The 12,590-nt window shown below is 35.0% G+C and overlaps 1 protein-coding gene across 3 annotated transcripts in view; it reads right to left on the reverse strand.

Annotated features, from left to right (window-relative positions):
* Positions 1-444: 444 nt before the first annotated feature.
* The window catches only part of FGF12 (fibroblast growth factor 12), a 577,089-nt gene continuing 564,943 nt past the window's right edge, over positions 445-12,590 (reverse strand). For all 3 annotated transcript variants that reach the window (XM_017526634.2, XM_017526632.2, XM_017526631.2), the window contains one exon: positions 445-984. In XM_017526634.2, coding sequence (XP_017382123.1) covers positions 866-984 — 119 coding nt within the window. In that variant the 3' untranslated portion in view covers positions 445-865. The remainder of the gene's footprint in view (positions 985-12,590) is intronic.

A 12,590-nucleotide genomic window follows, 5' to 3' on the forward strand; every position in this document is an offset into this window, starting at 1 on the left:
AAAAAAAAAAAAAAAAAACTCCTGAAATAATATCTTTGATAAAACTGTTATACTCTAGGATAATTTGAAATTATTTTTATGAAATAATTAAATTTGTTAAGGCTATTAGATTCAATAAAAGACTTTCCTTTTACATAAAACGATCTTAAATTACATCCTCAAAAATAATTTCTCACAATTTTCTTGATGATAAATGGTTCCTGGCTATATATATTTTTAAATACTTTAGTATTCCTAGCTATCTATTTGCCTTCTCCTACACCGAGTTCTTTTTCGCCACTTTAAACTGGTCACACAATCCCGTCTGTTGAATAGTTTATAATTTGAAAATGTTCAATTTCATGGTTAAAAAAAAAATCCTGCAAACAGAATAGAACGGTGTGTCAATTCCAGATGCCCAAATAAAATACAAAATCAAGAAAACCACACATTGCAGCATTATCGTGAGTTTAAGCTGTTTAGTATACAACATCAGTTTCTGAGTTCAATTCTCCAAAACCCTTTCCTTTAAAGTAATAATTAACTTTATTTCATCTTTATTAATGTCTTAATTACAGTTAGCTCTCTCCTCATAACAATACAGTTTAATTTAATGTTTGTGGAGTCCTGATTTATTTTTTCCTTTGTTTTTAAGTGTGCTAATCTTTGTGCATGTGTATTTTCTACCACATTGCAACAAGCAAGCTTTGGTTCAACTTTCTTGTCCTACACAAAGAAAGATTTTGAGTGCAGAATCTTAGCCACTAGGTCTTGCGTTGTCATTTTATTTTCCTCTCCTTTGGGTGGATTTACTGGAAGGAAATGGGTAAATGGGAGGGAAGAGAAGGGGAAGGGATGAGAGAGGGAAGAAGGGAAGAGTTCTCAGCTATGTTGAATCTTGATTCACGACTTTGCCTCCATTCATGGTTGGTGTTCCAGAACTTTTCCTTGAACGCCCTTGTTTTTCTCCAATTTCATGTAATGATGGTTCTCTGTACATACACACTGAAAGGCAAAATCAGAAAAATTATTTATGATAGCGGACATAAATTTGATTCAATAAGCTTTGCAAATTTGCTTTTACAGTATTCTTCACTCTCATCACGAGCTCTTCTCCCCATTATAAAAGAGTTTTAACTTGATAATAATATATTTAGTGGATACACATAATTCTCTTCCAGTTCTTTCAGCCACAGCCTTTTAAACTTTTCTTGAACTATAGACATGTGAGTTGCTTCTGTTCTCTTATAGATAAAGCTTGAATCTTTATAGCTCACTAACCTAGAAAACAGGATTTTCATCCAGAGTCAGAGGAGACATGGGAAGTATTTTGCTTTTTGCTCCTTAATCTGAAATCTAATTTGGGTAGGGAAAAAATATTCATTTTCATGTTTCTATTCTTTACCCTACCATAGGAAATATGATGTTGTGTCAAACTGAACTATTTATTGCCAATTTCCAGGGTATCCTATGTAAAAATAAGGGAGGACAAAGGAAAGGAAAAAAGATGAAACAATTTCCCCAATTGTCCTAGATTTCCTTCGCCTAAAGTAAGAAACACAGTTCATGACGTTTATTTATCAACAGAGCATGTGATTATGCAACCGTGAGACTTCAGTTCACATCTGTACATTTCCCTTTCTGCTCTATTGTTTAGTCTGGCTGTAAAGTTCAGTCATCTGTGAGCCATTATGACTATTCCTAGATAATTGTTTAGAAAGAACAATTTTTTTTTCAAATTATAGTTATTCTTACAAAACACAATCTATCAGCTTATTGAACACATTAATCCAGCTTCATTATACTGTTGTGAAATAGACAAATGTGACTAGAGTATATGATATGTCTCATGTAAATATCAGGAGTTAACTTTTATCCTTGGCATAGGAACACACAGTTAGGTATCTCCACCTATTGAATCATCATTACAAAGATTTAATAATTTGAATGTTACTTCCAACATCAGATAGCTTCCTCCCTTGAACTTTGAGTGGTTATCAATTTGGGAACCATGCTACCTGGATCTACACCTTGACTCAGCCGCCTACTAACCTTGTTAATTTGGATACATTTTCATAAATGAAAAATAGCATGTTTATGAAGATTAAATGCCTTACATGTGGGAAGTACCAAAAACGTTTATGAAAATTAAGAAGCTGATTTCTTTGTGAGCATTTTGAATAACAGATTTTCAGAGAATATACAAATAAATTATTTTGACTGAAAGTATTCTAAATCCAAGACTAGACTAAAAGAGAATTTAGAATACAAGTGAGAGTCTCCTAAGACAGGTTCACTGATGAGGAGACAGATTTCTTCCAACATACTCAATTACAGAACTTCTTAAATGTTACTTTACATTTGAATCGCCTAGGAATATTGTTACAATGAAGATTATGAATCAGAAGGACTCTAGTGAGCTTGAGATTCTGTATTTTAAATAAGATCTCAGGTGATACTCATGCTGATAAAATCCAGACCACATTTTTAGTAGTACAAAATATATGTATAAAATATGTATGTTAAGGCCCTTATGCAAATTAGCCACATATATTTTAATGAGATTTAAAAATATTTCAATTACCGCACTGAATGGCTCTTCCAACATCCCCAAAGGACTAAATGCTTTTGGCTGAAGTAACAGAGTATACAGAGGAAACCAGCTCAGAGAGTGGATCACATAATGTCCAAATGACACAAGTAAGCCATTCAAGTTTGTGTGTCTTTTTTTTTTTTTTTTTCCAACAAATAGAATATCCTTATGGAAAATCTTGCTGGAATCTTGAAGTTCCCTAAGTCTAATGGCTCTTACCTCTCTTTCTGTTATTAAAAAAAGTATCAAAACTCCAAAATTGAAGCATAGTTTTTTATTTGTGTAAAATATAACCATTTACATATGTACAGGGGAACTCAAGAAATAATGAAGTGATTCAGTTGGAAAGCTAATCATATGATGCCATAAAATAGTTCTTCCCAACTCTGTCACCTATTAAGCTTTGAAAAATCATACATTTGCAGGCTTCACCACAAATAGCTAAATCAGAATCTCAGTGATTTTACAAAAATCTCCTTTTTAAAAAAAATATTTTGACCTGCAAATTCCTAAGCTTCATCTGGAAACACGTGAGGAATAAATTTTCTAATTTTCATTAAAGTATATATTTTTATCATTTTTTAAAGCTGAGTTTCTTAGAGTTGCAATTTCCTTTTTAGTTTTGTTATGCTACAGATTTTACCCAAAACATTCATTTGGACTTTTATTTTTTTCTATTTCTCACTTGCAGGTAAAATACTTCATTTGTGTCATCACACAATGTTACTAGTAATAGTACTGCTGCAGATAACTTTTACAGTAATTTTACCCTGCTGGCCATCTTGATATTGAGAGGTATTGCAAATTGACATCTGAAAATATACAGTGTTTCAAAAAGACCAAAATTCACCAGTGCTACAGCAAAATGTAAAATTTGCTCTTTTTCTCATACAACTCAATTTCTGAATTCCCAATCTTTCCATTAAATGGAGTAATAAAATTCACGGTTTTGAAAAACTAGTTCATGTCCCAGTTAGAAAATGACAAGTACTAGGTAGGTTTTCCAGTTCACTGATAAAAACTGCTCTCCTCCTCAATCAATCAAATAGGTATTCGAATTTCTATACTTCTGCTAACCAAAATAAAAGGATGTTAAAAAAATAAAGTTATTCTAGAAATTGCATGCAAATACAAATATAGATAGCAAAACCTTGGTCAAACCAACAGATTAAATTGAATTTCCTGAGCTTTAATTTTCATTGTTATTGACAGTACCTTGGATTCAGTAACAGATCTAATTTAAGAAGCTGACAAATTAAGGGGTATAAGTCTCAATCAAATTTCTGAATTACAAGACCATAATCCAATTAGAAAGCAAAGAAGTAATAAAGTACCTCCCTTCAGTAATATAAATACCTTAATACCATCCATAGTTGCATTAACACTTAATGACTGCTATTCTGAGTGTACATTATAACAAAACAAATTTGAGGGAAAAAAACAAGGCGTAAGTATTCTCTAAAGTGCATTATATGTGCAAAATGTAAACAAAAATCACCATGATGTATACAGCAGCCTCAACGATAATTCCTTGAATAAATCTATCATTTCAGAGTATTCAAAGCAATTTTAAATTGATTAATTTGGCAATTACAGTAATAGGTGAATATAGAAGGTGAGAAATTATCACCCCAATTTTTTAAATATGAAAGAAATTAAGCCACTTCCATAAAGTCAGATGGTGAGTGGTGGCAGGGCCAGGATGAATATGTAGGGTTTCAAGGTCCTAGTTAAGTGTTTTGAATAAAATCAGAAATACCGTAATTTATCCAATAAACACCGTAAAATGACTGACATATCAGTGTTTGAATTCCTATATCCGTATGTTAATCAATATTTAAGTTGACCTTACCTTCATTAAATATTCCTAAAGTCATTCAGGAATGGTAACAAAAGAAAATGCATGGTTATTTAAAAAAAATACCCCAAAATAAAAAAGAAAGTAACAAGTGTTGTTGAGTATGTGGAGGAATTGAAACTCTTATGCACTGCTATTTCAAATGTAAAATGGTGCAGCCACTGTGGAAAATGAAATGGTGACTCCTCAAAAAAAAAAATATGGATGTATCATATGATCCAGCAATTCTGCCTGTAGGTGTACACTCAAAAGAAATGAAAGTAGGGACTATAGCATCTATCTGTACATCCATGCCCATAGAGGGATTATTACCATAGCCCAAAGATGGAGGCACCAAAACGTCCGCTGACAAATGAATGGGTAAATATAAGGTGGTATATACATAGAGTGAAATAGTATTCCACCTTAAAAACAAACTTCTGACACGGTTCAACATGAATGAGCCTTGTGGAAATTGTGCTAAGTGAAATAAGCCAGTTACAAGGGGCCAAATATTGCATGACTCCACTTATGTGAGATACTTAGAGTAGTCAAGTTTGCAGAGGCAGAAAATAGAACCGTATTTCCCAGGGGCTGTGGGAAGAATGGGGATTTCATTTTTAATCGGTACAGAGCTTCCGTTGGGGAAGATGAAAAAGTTGTGGAGATGGATGATGGTGATGTTTGCACAACAATGTGAATGTACTTAACAGCAATGAAATGTATACTGAAAAATGATTAAAATGGTAAATTTTGTATTATCATATTTTACCACAAATAAAAAGCAAGCAAGCAAACAAACAGCTTGTCCTGAATTGTCCTGAGTATAAGGTATATGAAGTGACTCTTTGAAACAAACCCTCTAATTTAGGCAATGTGGGATGTTACTAGTTAACTATGTCTCACTCAGGGCCTTGGGGCTACACTTGTGATACAGATTTTAATTTCAGCAAGTGTGATGTTATAGATAGTATTTAATAAAAACATGATTTTAAACTTTGTTTTTTTCTGATTGCGCTTGATACTATTTTTCCAACATGGTTTCACAGTACCCAAATTTCAAGGATGTTCAGTGTCCTAAAGATGCAAGTCCTGCATGACAAACAATGTTATTTCCCTTTCATCTGGCTTTCCTGGGTTGTCCTTGATCAAGCTGCTTGACCTCTTTCTATTCGTTTGTCAAGTACATAAAGTAGGAAAAATATACATTTGCTTCCCCCACCCCAAGATATTTCTGAAATAAAATATCATTGTTCCTCTAACCTGCATATCATCATGTTTTGGACAAATGGTAAAATAATATTTTGAAAAGAAAGCGTTTCTGTTTGGTTCTTCAGTACACTTTCTTCCAATCAAAGCATACTCTTATTTCAGTTATTTTCTTCTTATTTTTCCTCTATTTTAATTTACATTTCAATTTTCCTCCTCTTTAATGTTTCTATTCATGCTTTTGACTTTTTTAGAGCTATTGTAGATTGAAACAGAGGGATTCAACCCAGCTTTCTGAGTGAAAATAAGGTAGAGATTTGGTGTGAGAGTGTTCCTCCTTATTTTTAGACACGAGAACAAGCAAGTGTTTCTAATAACACAGCTCACAGCATGTACTACTTTAAAGCACAGTGTTTACCAAGAATTGCCAGTTTAACCCTTCAGTGTCAGCAGAATGCGCTTGTGAGGTAGACACTAGTTACCAGGTGACCTGGCATAGTGAAGGTTGTGATTTTAACAGCTGTCTGAGTATGCACTGACTATGTATCCATAGAAAGCCTTGCAGTTCTGGTAACACAAAATGGTACACTTGGTCAGAACAAGACCGTAACATACTGACTTTGGGATAATATATGGTATTTGTTCTATTTTTTAAAATTCTTGCTCCATTTTAAAGTGAACGATTGTGGGCCGGGCGCGGTGGCTCAAGCCTGTAATCCCAGCACTTTGGGAGGCCGAGGCGGGTGGATCACGAGGTCAAGAGATCGAGACCATCCTGGTCAACATGGTGAAACCCCGTCTCTACTAAAACTACAAAAAATTAGCTGGGCATGGTGGCACGTGCCTGTAATCCCAGCTACTCAGGAGGCTGAGGCAGGAGAATTGCCTGAACCCAGGAGGCGGAGGTTGCGGTGAGCCGAGATCGTGCCATTGCACTCCAGCCTGGGTAACAAGAGCGAAACTCCGTCTCAAAAAAAAAAAAATAAAAATAAAAATAAAGTGAACGATTGTGCTTTTAGAGAAGAAAAATATAAAATATATATTACTGAGCTTTGAAGTATTGTTTAAAAATCCATTTTCTCTTTGTAGGATTAGGTATGGATTTTTCCAAGGTAGGCTTTCTATTTAACATTTTTCTATTACATTCTTTTCACTGATGCCTGTGTTGCAAATGCAGTTATCAGAATATACAGGCTTTCCCTGCCATCGTGGTGGCTCAGATTTCCCTATTTACAACTTTTAACATTCAACAGTAACTTTTATTTAAGTTATAAATTCCTTCTGAAAAAAATTACAGTGAAACAATGACTTTCTTAAAAGTATGAAAAAATGAAGTCTTGGGCACTGTTGTTATTTATAAAGTACACAGCTATAATAAACCAGGTGCCAAGTACCATCCCAAGGGTACTCTCCTATTAAGCAGTAGTCATCTTCATAATAATAGCTAACATTAACTGAGCACTTACTATATGCCTTCCCTGTATATATATAAACAGTTTTACAAATGACCTAAAAAAAAATAGATACTTTTAGTGGCCTATTTTGCAGTTTAGGAAACTGAAGAACAAAGAGGGTAGCTTGTCCAAAGTAATATAGCAAGACAGGGCAGTCAGCTTTAAAATTCACGTGACATTAACCCTGGTGCCCCCACTCTAAGCTGACAGCCTAACCGTTGAGTATGTCTAAATATGTTGAAAAACAACACTGTGTTGACTGGTCTCAAGTCAAAACCTTGACCCCAAACCTCATGGTGGTACAGAGCACTTTCTGGAATTCTACCACATCTTTCTGGTCAATTCCCTCTCTCATTTTTCTCAAGTGACTTCACACTGTTCTCCTTCCACCTCAAGCTTTCAATACCACCTCAGCCCCTCCCCAGGTTCAGGCAATACACTTTCTTTTTTCTCCCTCCCTCCCTCCCCTCCCTTCGCCTTCCTTCCTTCTCTCCCGCTCTCCCTCTCTTCCTACCTTCTCTCCTTTCTTTCTCTCTTTTTCTTTCTTTCTCTCCCTCTCTCTAATTCTTCCATCTTTCTTTATTTTCCAATACAATAAACGATCTGACTTTATATTTCACTTAGAAAACAGAATCAGATGAGAAATGTGTTCATGGCAAAAATTACCATCCTATGCATATCTGCCCCCACATGTTCTGGCTCCTGCTTGCACTGTCCAGTTCTTACCTAAACCTAGAGGACCACAGTGCACTTGATCACAGCCCTCTTATTCAGTGTTCTTCAGTGTCTCTCTCTCCTGCAATGCCAATTTCTGCTTATCTAAGATTGTTCCCATCAGTACATAAATATATGAAATAGCTTTAAAAACAAAGAACCCTACCATGTAACTGTCATGCTTCTCACCAGCTCCCTCCTTATTTCTCTACTTCCCTTTTATAACGGAAGCTATCAAAAGCGTACTTTAATGTTACCTTCTTCTTTTCTTTGCCTCCTGTTATAATTTAATTCATTCCAGTCAGACTTCTTTCCCACTTTTTCACCGAAATCACTCATGTCAAGTCACTGCTGACCACGAGTTACAAAAGCAATTATCAATTCTCATTTAGCAGCTTACTAGACACTCCAGCAGTGTGGGATACAGTTAATTATTTCTTCCTTTTTGACAAGATGTTTTCACTTGGCTTCTTGAACATCAATCAAAATAGCCTACTCTTTCTGCTAAATCACTGGCTTCTCTATTTTATTCTCCTTTGCAGGAGCCTCCTTTTCCAATAAATGTTAGTTAATATTCCCCAGGAGTACGTCAGCAACTGCATTCATTTTCTTAGAAGTGTGAATAAAACAGGGATGTATTATCCCCATTTCTTGTCACAACTGTGGTGATGGGGGTCAGGGTGTTATTACTAATATTCTATAATATGAGACAGTTCTACACAGTAGAGAATTTTTCCAAACAAGATTGTCACCCCATTCGAAAATTAGTCATATAACCTAAGTCAGTGGTTGTCAAGCAATGGTCAATCTGCCTTCAGTGAATCTTTGGTAATGCCTGAGACATGTTTGTCTGTCACCACTATAGAGGAAGATTTGCTGTTGGCGTCTGGAATATAGAGGCTATAGGTGTTGCCAAGTATCCTCCAATGCACAGGGAAGTGACCCACAACAAAGAATTACACAATCCAAAGTCCCAAAATGTTAGTAGTGTTTGAGTTGTAATAGCCAGTACTAGCGGATTACATGTGATTTTAAAGTGTCACATTTAAGTAGTTTGTGTGTGTGTGTGTGTGTGTGTGTGTGTACATTTCAGCACACAGATCCATTATTCGCCCAGTTGGTCATGCCTAACACCTAAAAGTCATCCCTAATTTCTCTCTTTATCTAACCACCTATATCCAATCCATTAGCATGCTCTATCAGGTCTAACTTCAAAATAAATTCAAAGTCATTCTCTCTATCTCTAGTTACAAAACCCTAGAGTCCAATTTACTATTATCTTGCCTAAGATCCTGGATGATTTCTCTGAAATTCTGCTCAAAATCTGTAATGAATCCCTATCATACTAAACATAAAATCTAAAATCCTGAAGGTGGTTACAAGGCCTTAATTTATATGGTCTTTCCTCTAAGTTCATCTCCTACCCTCTATTCCTTTAATCAATCCATTCCAGTCAGATTGGCTTTCTTGCTCATTATTAGACATGCTTGGATTCTATAAAAGCCTTTAAAATCTGTCAGTTTTGCCTGCAGAAAACCTTGTACCACATCTTTGCATGGTTTACTACTAAATTTCATTTAGATTGCTGTTTAAATGTCATTTACTTCATCTTCCCTAAGAAATTTACCTTCATTATCCGTTTTAAAATAGTTCTTTTTTTTTTTTTTCATGGAACTAATCTCTAGTGATGTTTTAAAATGCACGCTTATTTTTAATTGCTTTTTTTTTTTTTACCCATTTTTAGACATAAATGCTATCAGGTCAAAATTGTCTTTCCTTGAGTACGGCTGCATCACTGCATCCCCATTGGTACAGTGAAAGATGTTTAGTAGGTGTTTCATAGTTATTTTCCAAATGAATATTCCTATCTAGTATGTTATATCGACTTACTGAAGAAGTCTTTGGTTGGAGTAAAGCTGATTTTTCTTTCACCTTTAAATTCAGTGAATCTTTACTTTCTCTAAAGTCCTAAACTTGTGCTAAGTTCCCTGAAATTGACCAATATAAAGTTAAAATAGATGAAACAAATGGAGCAAGGAATATTACACAATAAACAACATTTATCAAGCTCCTTTAGTGATAATTGAATCATCAAATAATAAGCCTCATCTTCACAGAAATTTTTAAAAAATAAATGAAAAAGAAAATAAACCAAGAAAGTTGATGACCACCCTTACCTTTCCTTGTATAAATATATATGATAAATTATAGAGTCTAGAAAGGAAAGAGATTCTGAGGATCATTGCATCCAATGGTTCCCCAAACTTAGTTCTCAAAGCGTGACTCCTAACCGCCACCACCCACAGCAGCAACATTAAGAAATTGCAAATTATTTGGCCAACTCAAACCTACAGAATTAAAAATTCAGGAAATGGGGCCCAGGAATCAATGCTGTAGTAGGCTCTCTAGGTGATTCTGATGTACACTCAACTTGTAGAGCTGATGTCCTTAATTCTTCCATGAGAGAAGTACCTAGGTTTTCTAAGAATACATATTTGTATTTATGTCTTCCCTCTGCAGATTCTAATTTGTAAGAAGTTACACACAAATACACACACACACACACACACACACAAACTGATTAAATAACTAAATTGAATAAGGAATGACAGTCAATTTACACACACACACACCCGCATCACATTTGTAGCAGGAAAAGTATGATGTCTGAAGTTACAAGGTAACAGTTCTAGATTTGCCTCTTTCTAGCAGAATCCACTTGAGTGAGTTAACCTCTAGAAATGACATCTTCCTAGTGTTTAAAATAGTGATAGTAAATCTTAACCTGCATATTCCCAAGGATTTAGTGGCTATCAAATGATATTCTGGTTCAGAAAGCATGCTGAAGTGCAAATGGAACATAAGGTAGTATAGCTACTACTAATTATCACTTTGTAGTGTTGCTGGATTCTTGACAGATTACCTGAAACTCGAGAGTGCTAGTAGTAATGAGGAGAACCTGGTATTAATCTTTAAGTGTCAACGTCACTCTGTAGTGGAGAGTTGAACAACCTGTGTGGGGGGACACTGTAGTTGTTCCTGACAAATTCTGTTTTCCAAATAAAAACAATTTAGCTTCTGTTTTGAATAAAACTCAAATATCTGTTTTGTTCAAACCACCAAAAGAAAGCAATCTGAGCCATACCTGACTTCTTGCTAAACCCTGTTATAATGCAAATGACTTTTGTCTTCTTCCCTAGGAAGCCTAACATTTGACCCATTTGAGAGAAGCTCTTCCATTTGAAAAACTTTGCTCTTAAAAGCGATGGTTTTAAGATCTGAATCAAACACGAGCATATTACTAATAATTCAAACCTAATGAAAATAAACTATCTCTACTTTCAGTACACCTAAAAAAAAAACCCCTCAAAATATAAACTTTATAAAGAACCCCCATCCAGTACCAGTTACCATCAAAGACAAGTGAAATATGATTAATCATTTTATTACTGCAAATTTAATTGAATTTTCCTTGTTCCTCTGTAATTTTCAAGAAGTGAAAAGCTTAGATTACTGTGTTAGTTAATGCACCATTAAAGATACTTAATTGTCTTAATAGCAGATCATAGAAGGGTGTGGGAAATTTAAATAAAGCAATTTCACACCTTCATTAATGTTACATGGAAACTTTTTGGAACTACTGGAGAATTTTAAGTGCTGGCTGGGAAGAAATGTATTGCCATAGAAATGCCTCTACTGTGCTGCACACATTTACTATGACGAGTTAAGAGACATTGTGAACAAAAAGATCTATATGTTCATTTAGAAAGAAAGCAGAACCAGTGTTTGCATAAGAGAGAGAGAGAGGGAGAGAGAGAGAGAGGAAGAGAGAGAGAATGTGTGGGGAAGAGGTAGGAGGGTTGTATTAAAGACTCAATTCAGAAACCAGCAAAAAGCTGCTTTGAATAAGTTACAATGGTTTGCAGGAGGAAAGTATCACAGGCTGGCAGAGATCCAAAATGCAAAAAAAAAAAAAAAAAAGAGTTGCAGCTATTATCCTTTCTGTAATTAAAACAATTACTTGCATAGAGATTCTTTTTTGCTCCATCTTTCTGCTTTTGTCTTTTGGTATGGTTGGGTCCAAAAGAGAACCAAGCCATTTATTTCTCTTTCCAGTTTATTGACATAAAAATTTGGCATTAGTGTCCTACCAGTTGGAGTTTTATAACATCAAGACTCCTGATTTGCTCTGCTCTCAGGTATCTTATTATATAATTTTGAAGGAATTATTATTTTTCTTCCAGATTCAATTTTCATTGCCTTTAATTTCTCATGCAATGCCACATCTCACAGCATTTTTCCAATACAAAACACAATAGGACAATGTCCATTTTCTAAGGGAAAATGAAAAAGGCGCTTCATGTGTGATCTGACCAAATTCTCTTGAGAAATCCAACTTTTTTATAATGTCTAATTTTCATATTATTCCTTTGAAGCAGGTGGGATTTATAATAGACTTTATGTTCAGAGATGACTGAGGTTGAAGAATGTAAATTATTTTCTCAAAATTAATTAGCAAGGCAGCTCGGCCTATGGAGTAGCCATTCTTCTGTTTCTTGACTTCTCTAATGCACTTGCTTTCATTAAAAAAAAACTACTTAGCAAATAATTGCCAAAACTTTAATCCAAATAATTAGACATTTCTGAATTCTTGGTAACTTGATTTCTATTAGGTTGCTTTAAGAGGTCAATTTAAGGCCGGGCGCAGTGGCTCAAGCCTGTAATCCCAGCACTGTGGGAGGCCGAGGCGGGTGGATCACGAGGTCAAGAGATCGAGACCATCCTGGTCAACATGGTGAAACCC

This window comes from Cebus imitator, unplaced genomic scaffold, assembly GCF_001604975.1.
Source record: "Cebus imitator isolate Cc_AM_T3 unplaced genomic scaffold, Cebus_imitator-1.0 Scaffold43, whole genome shotgun sequence".
In the NCBI taxonomy this organism is placed as follows: Eukaryota; Metazoa; Chordata; class Mammalia; order Primates; family Cebidae; genus Cebus; species Cebus imitator.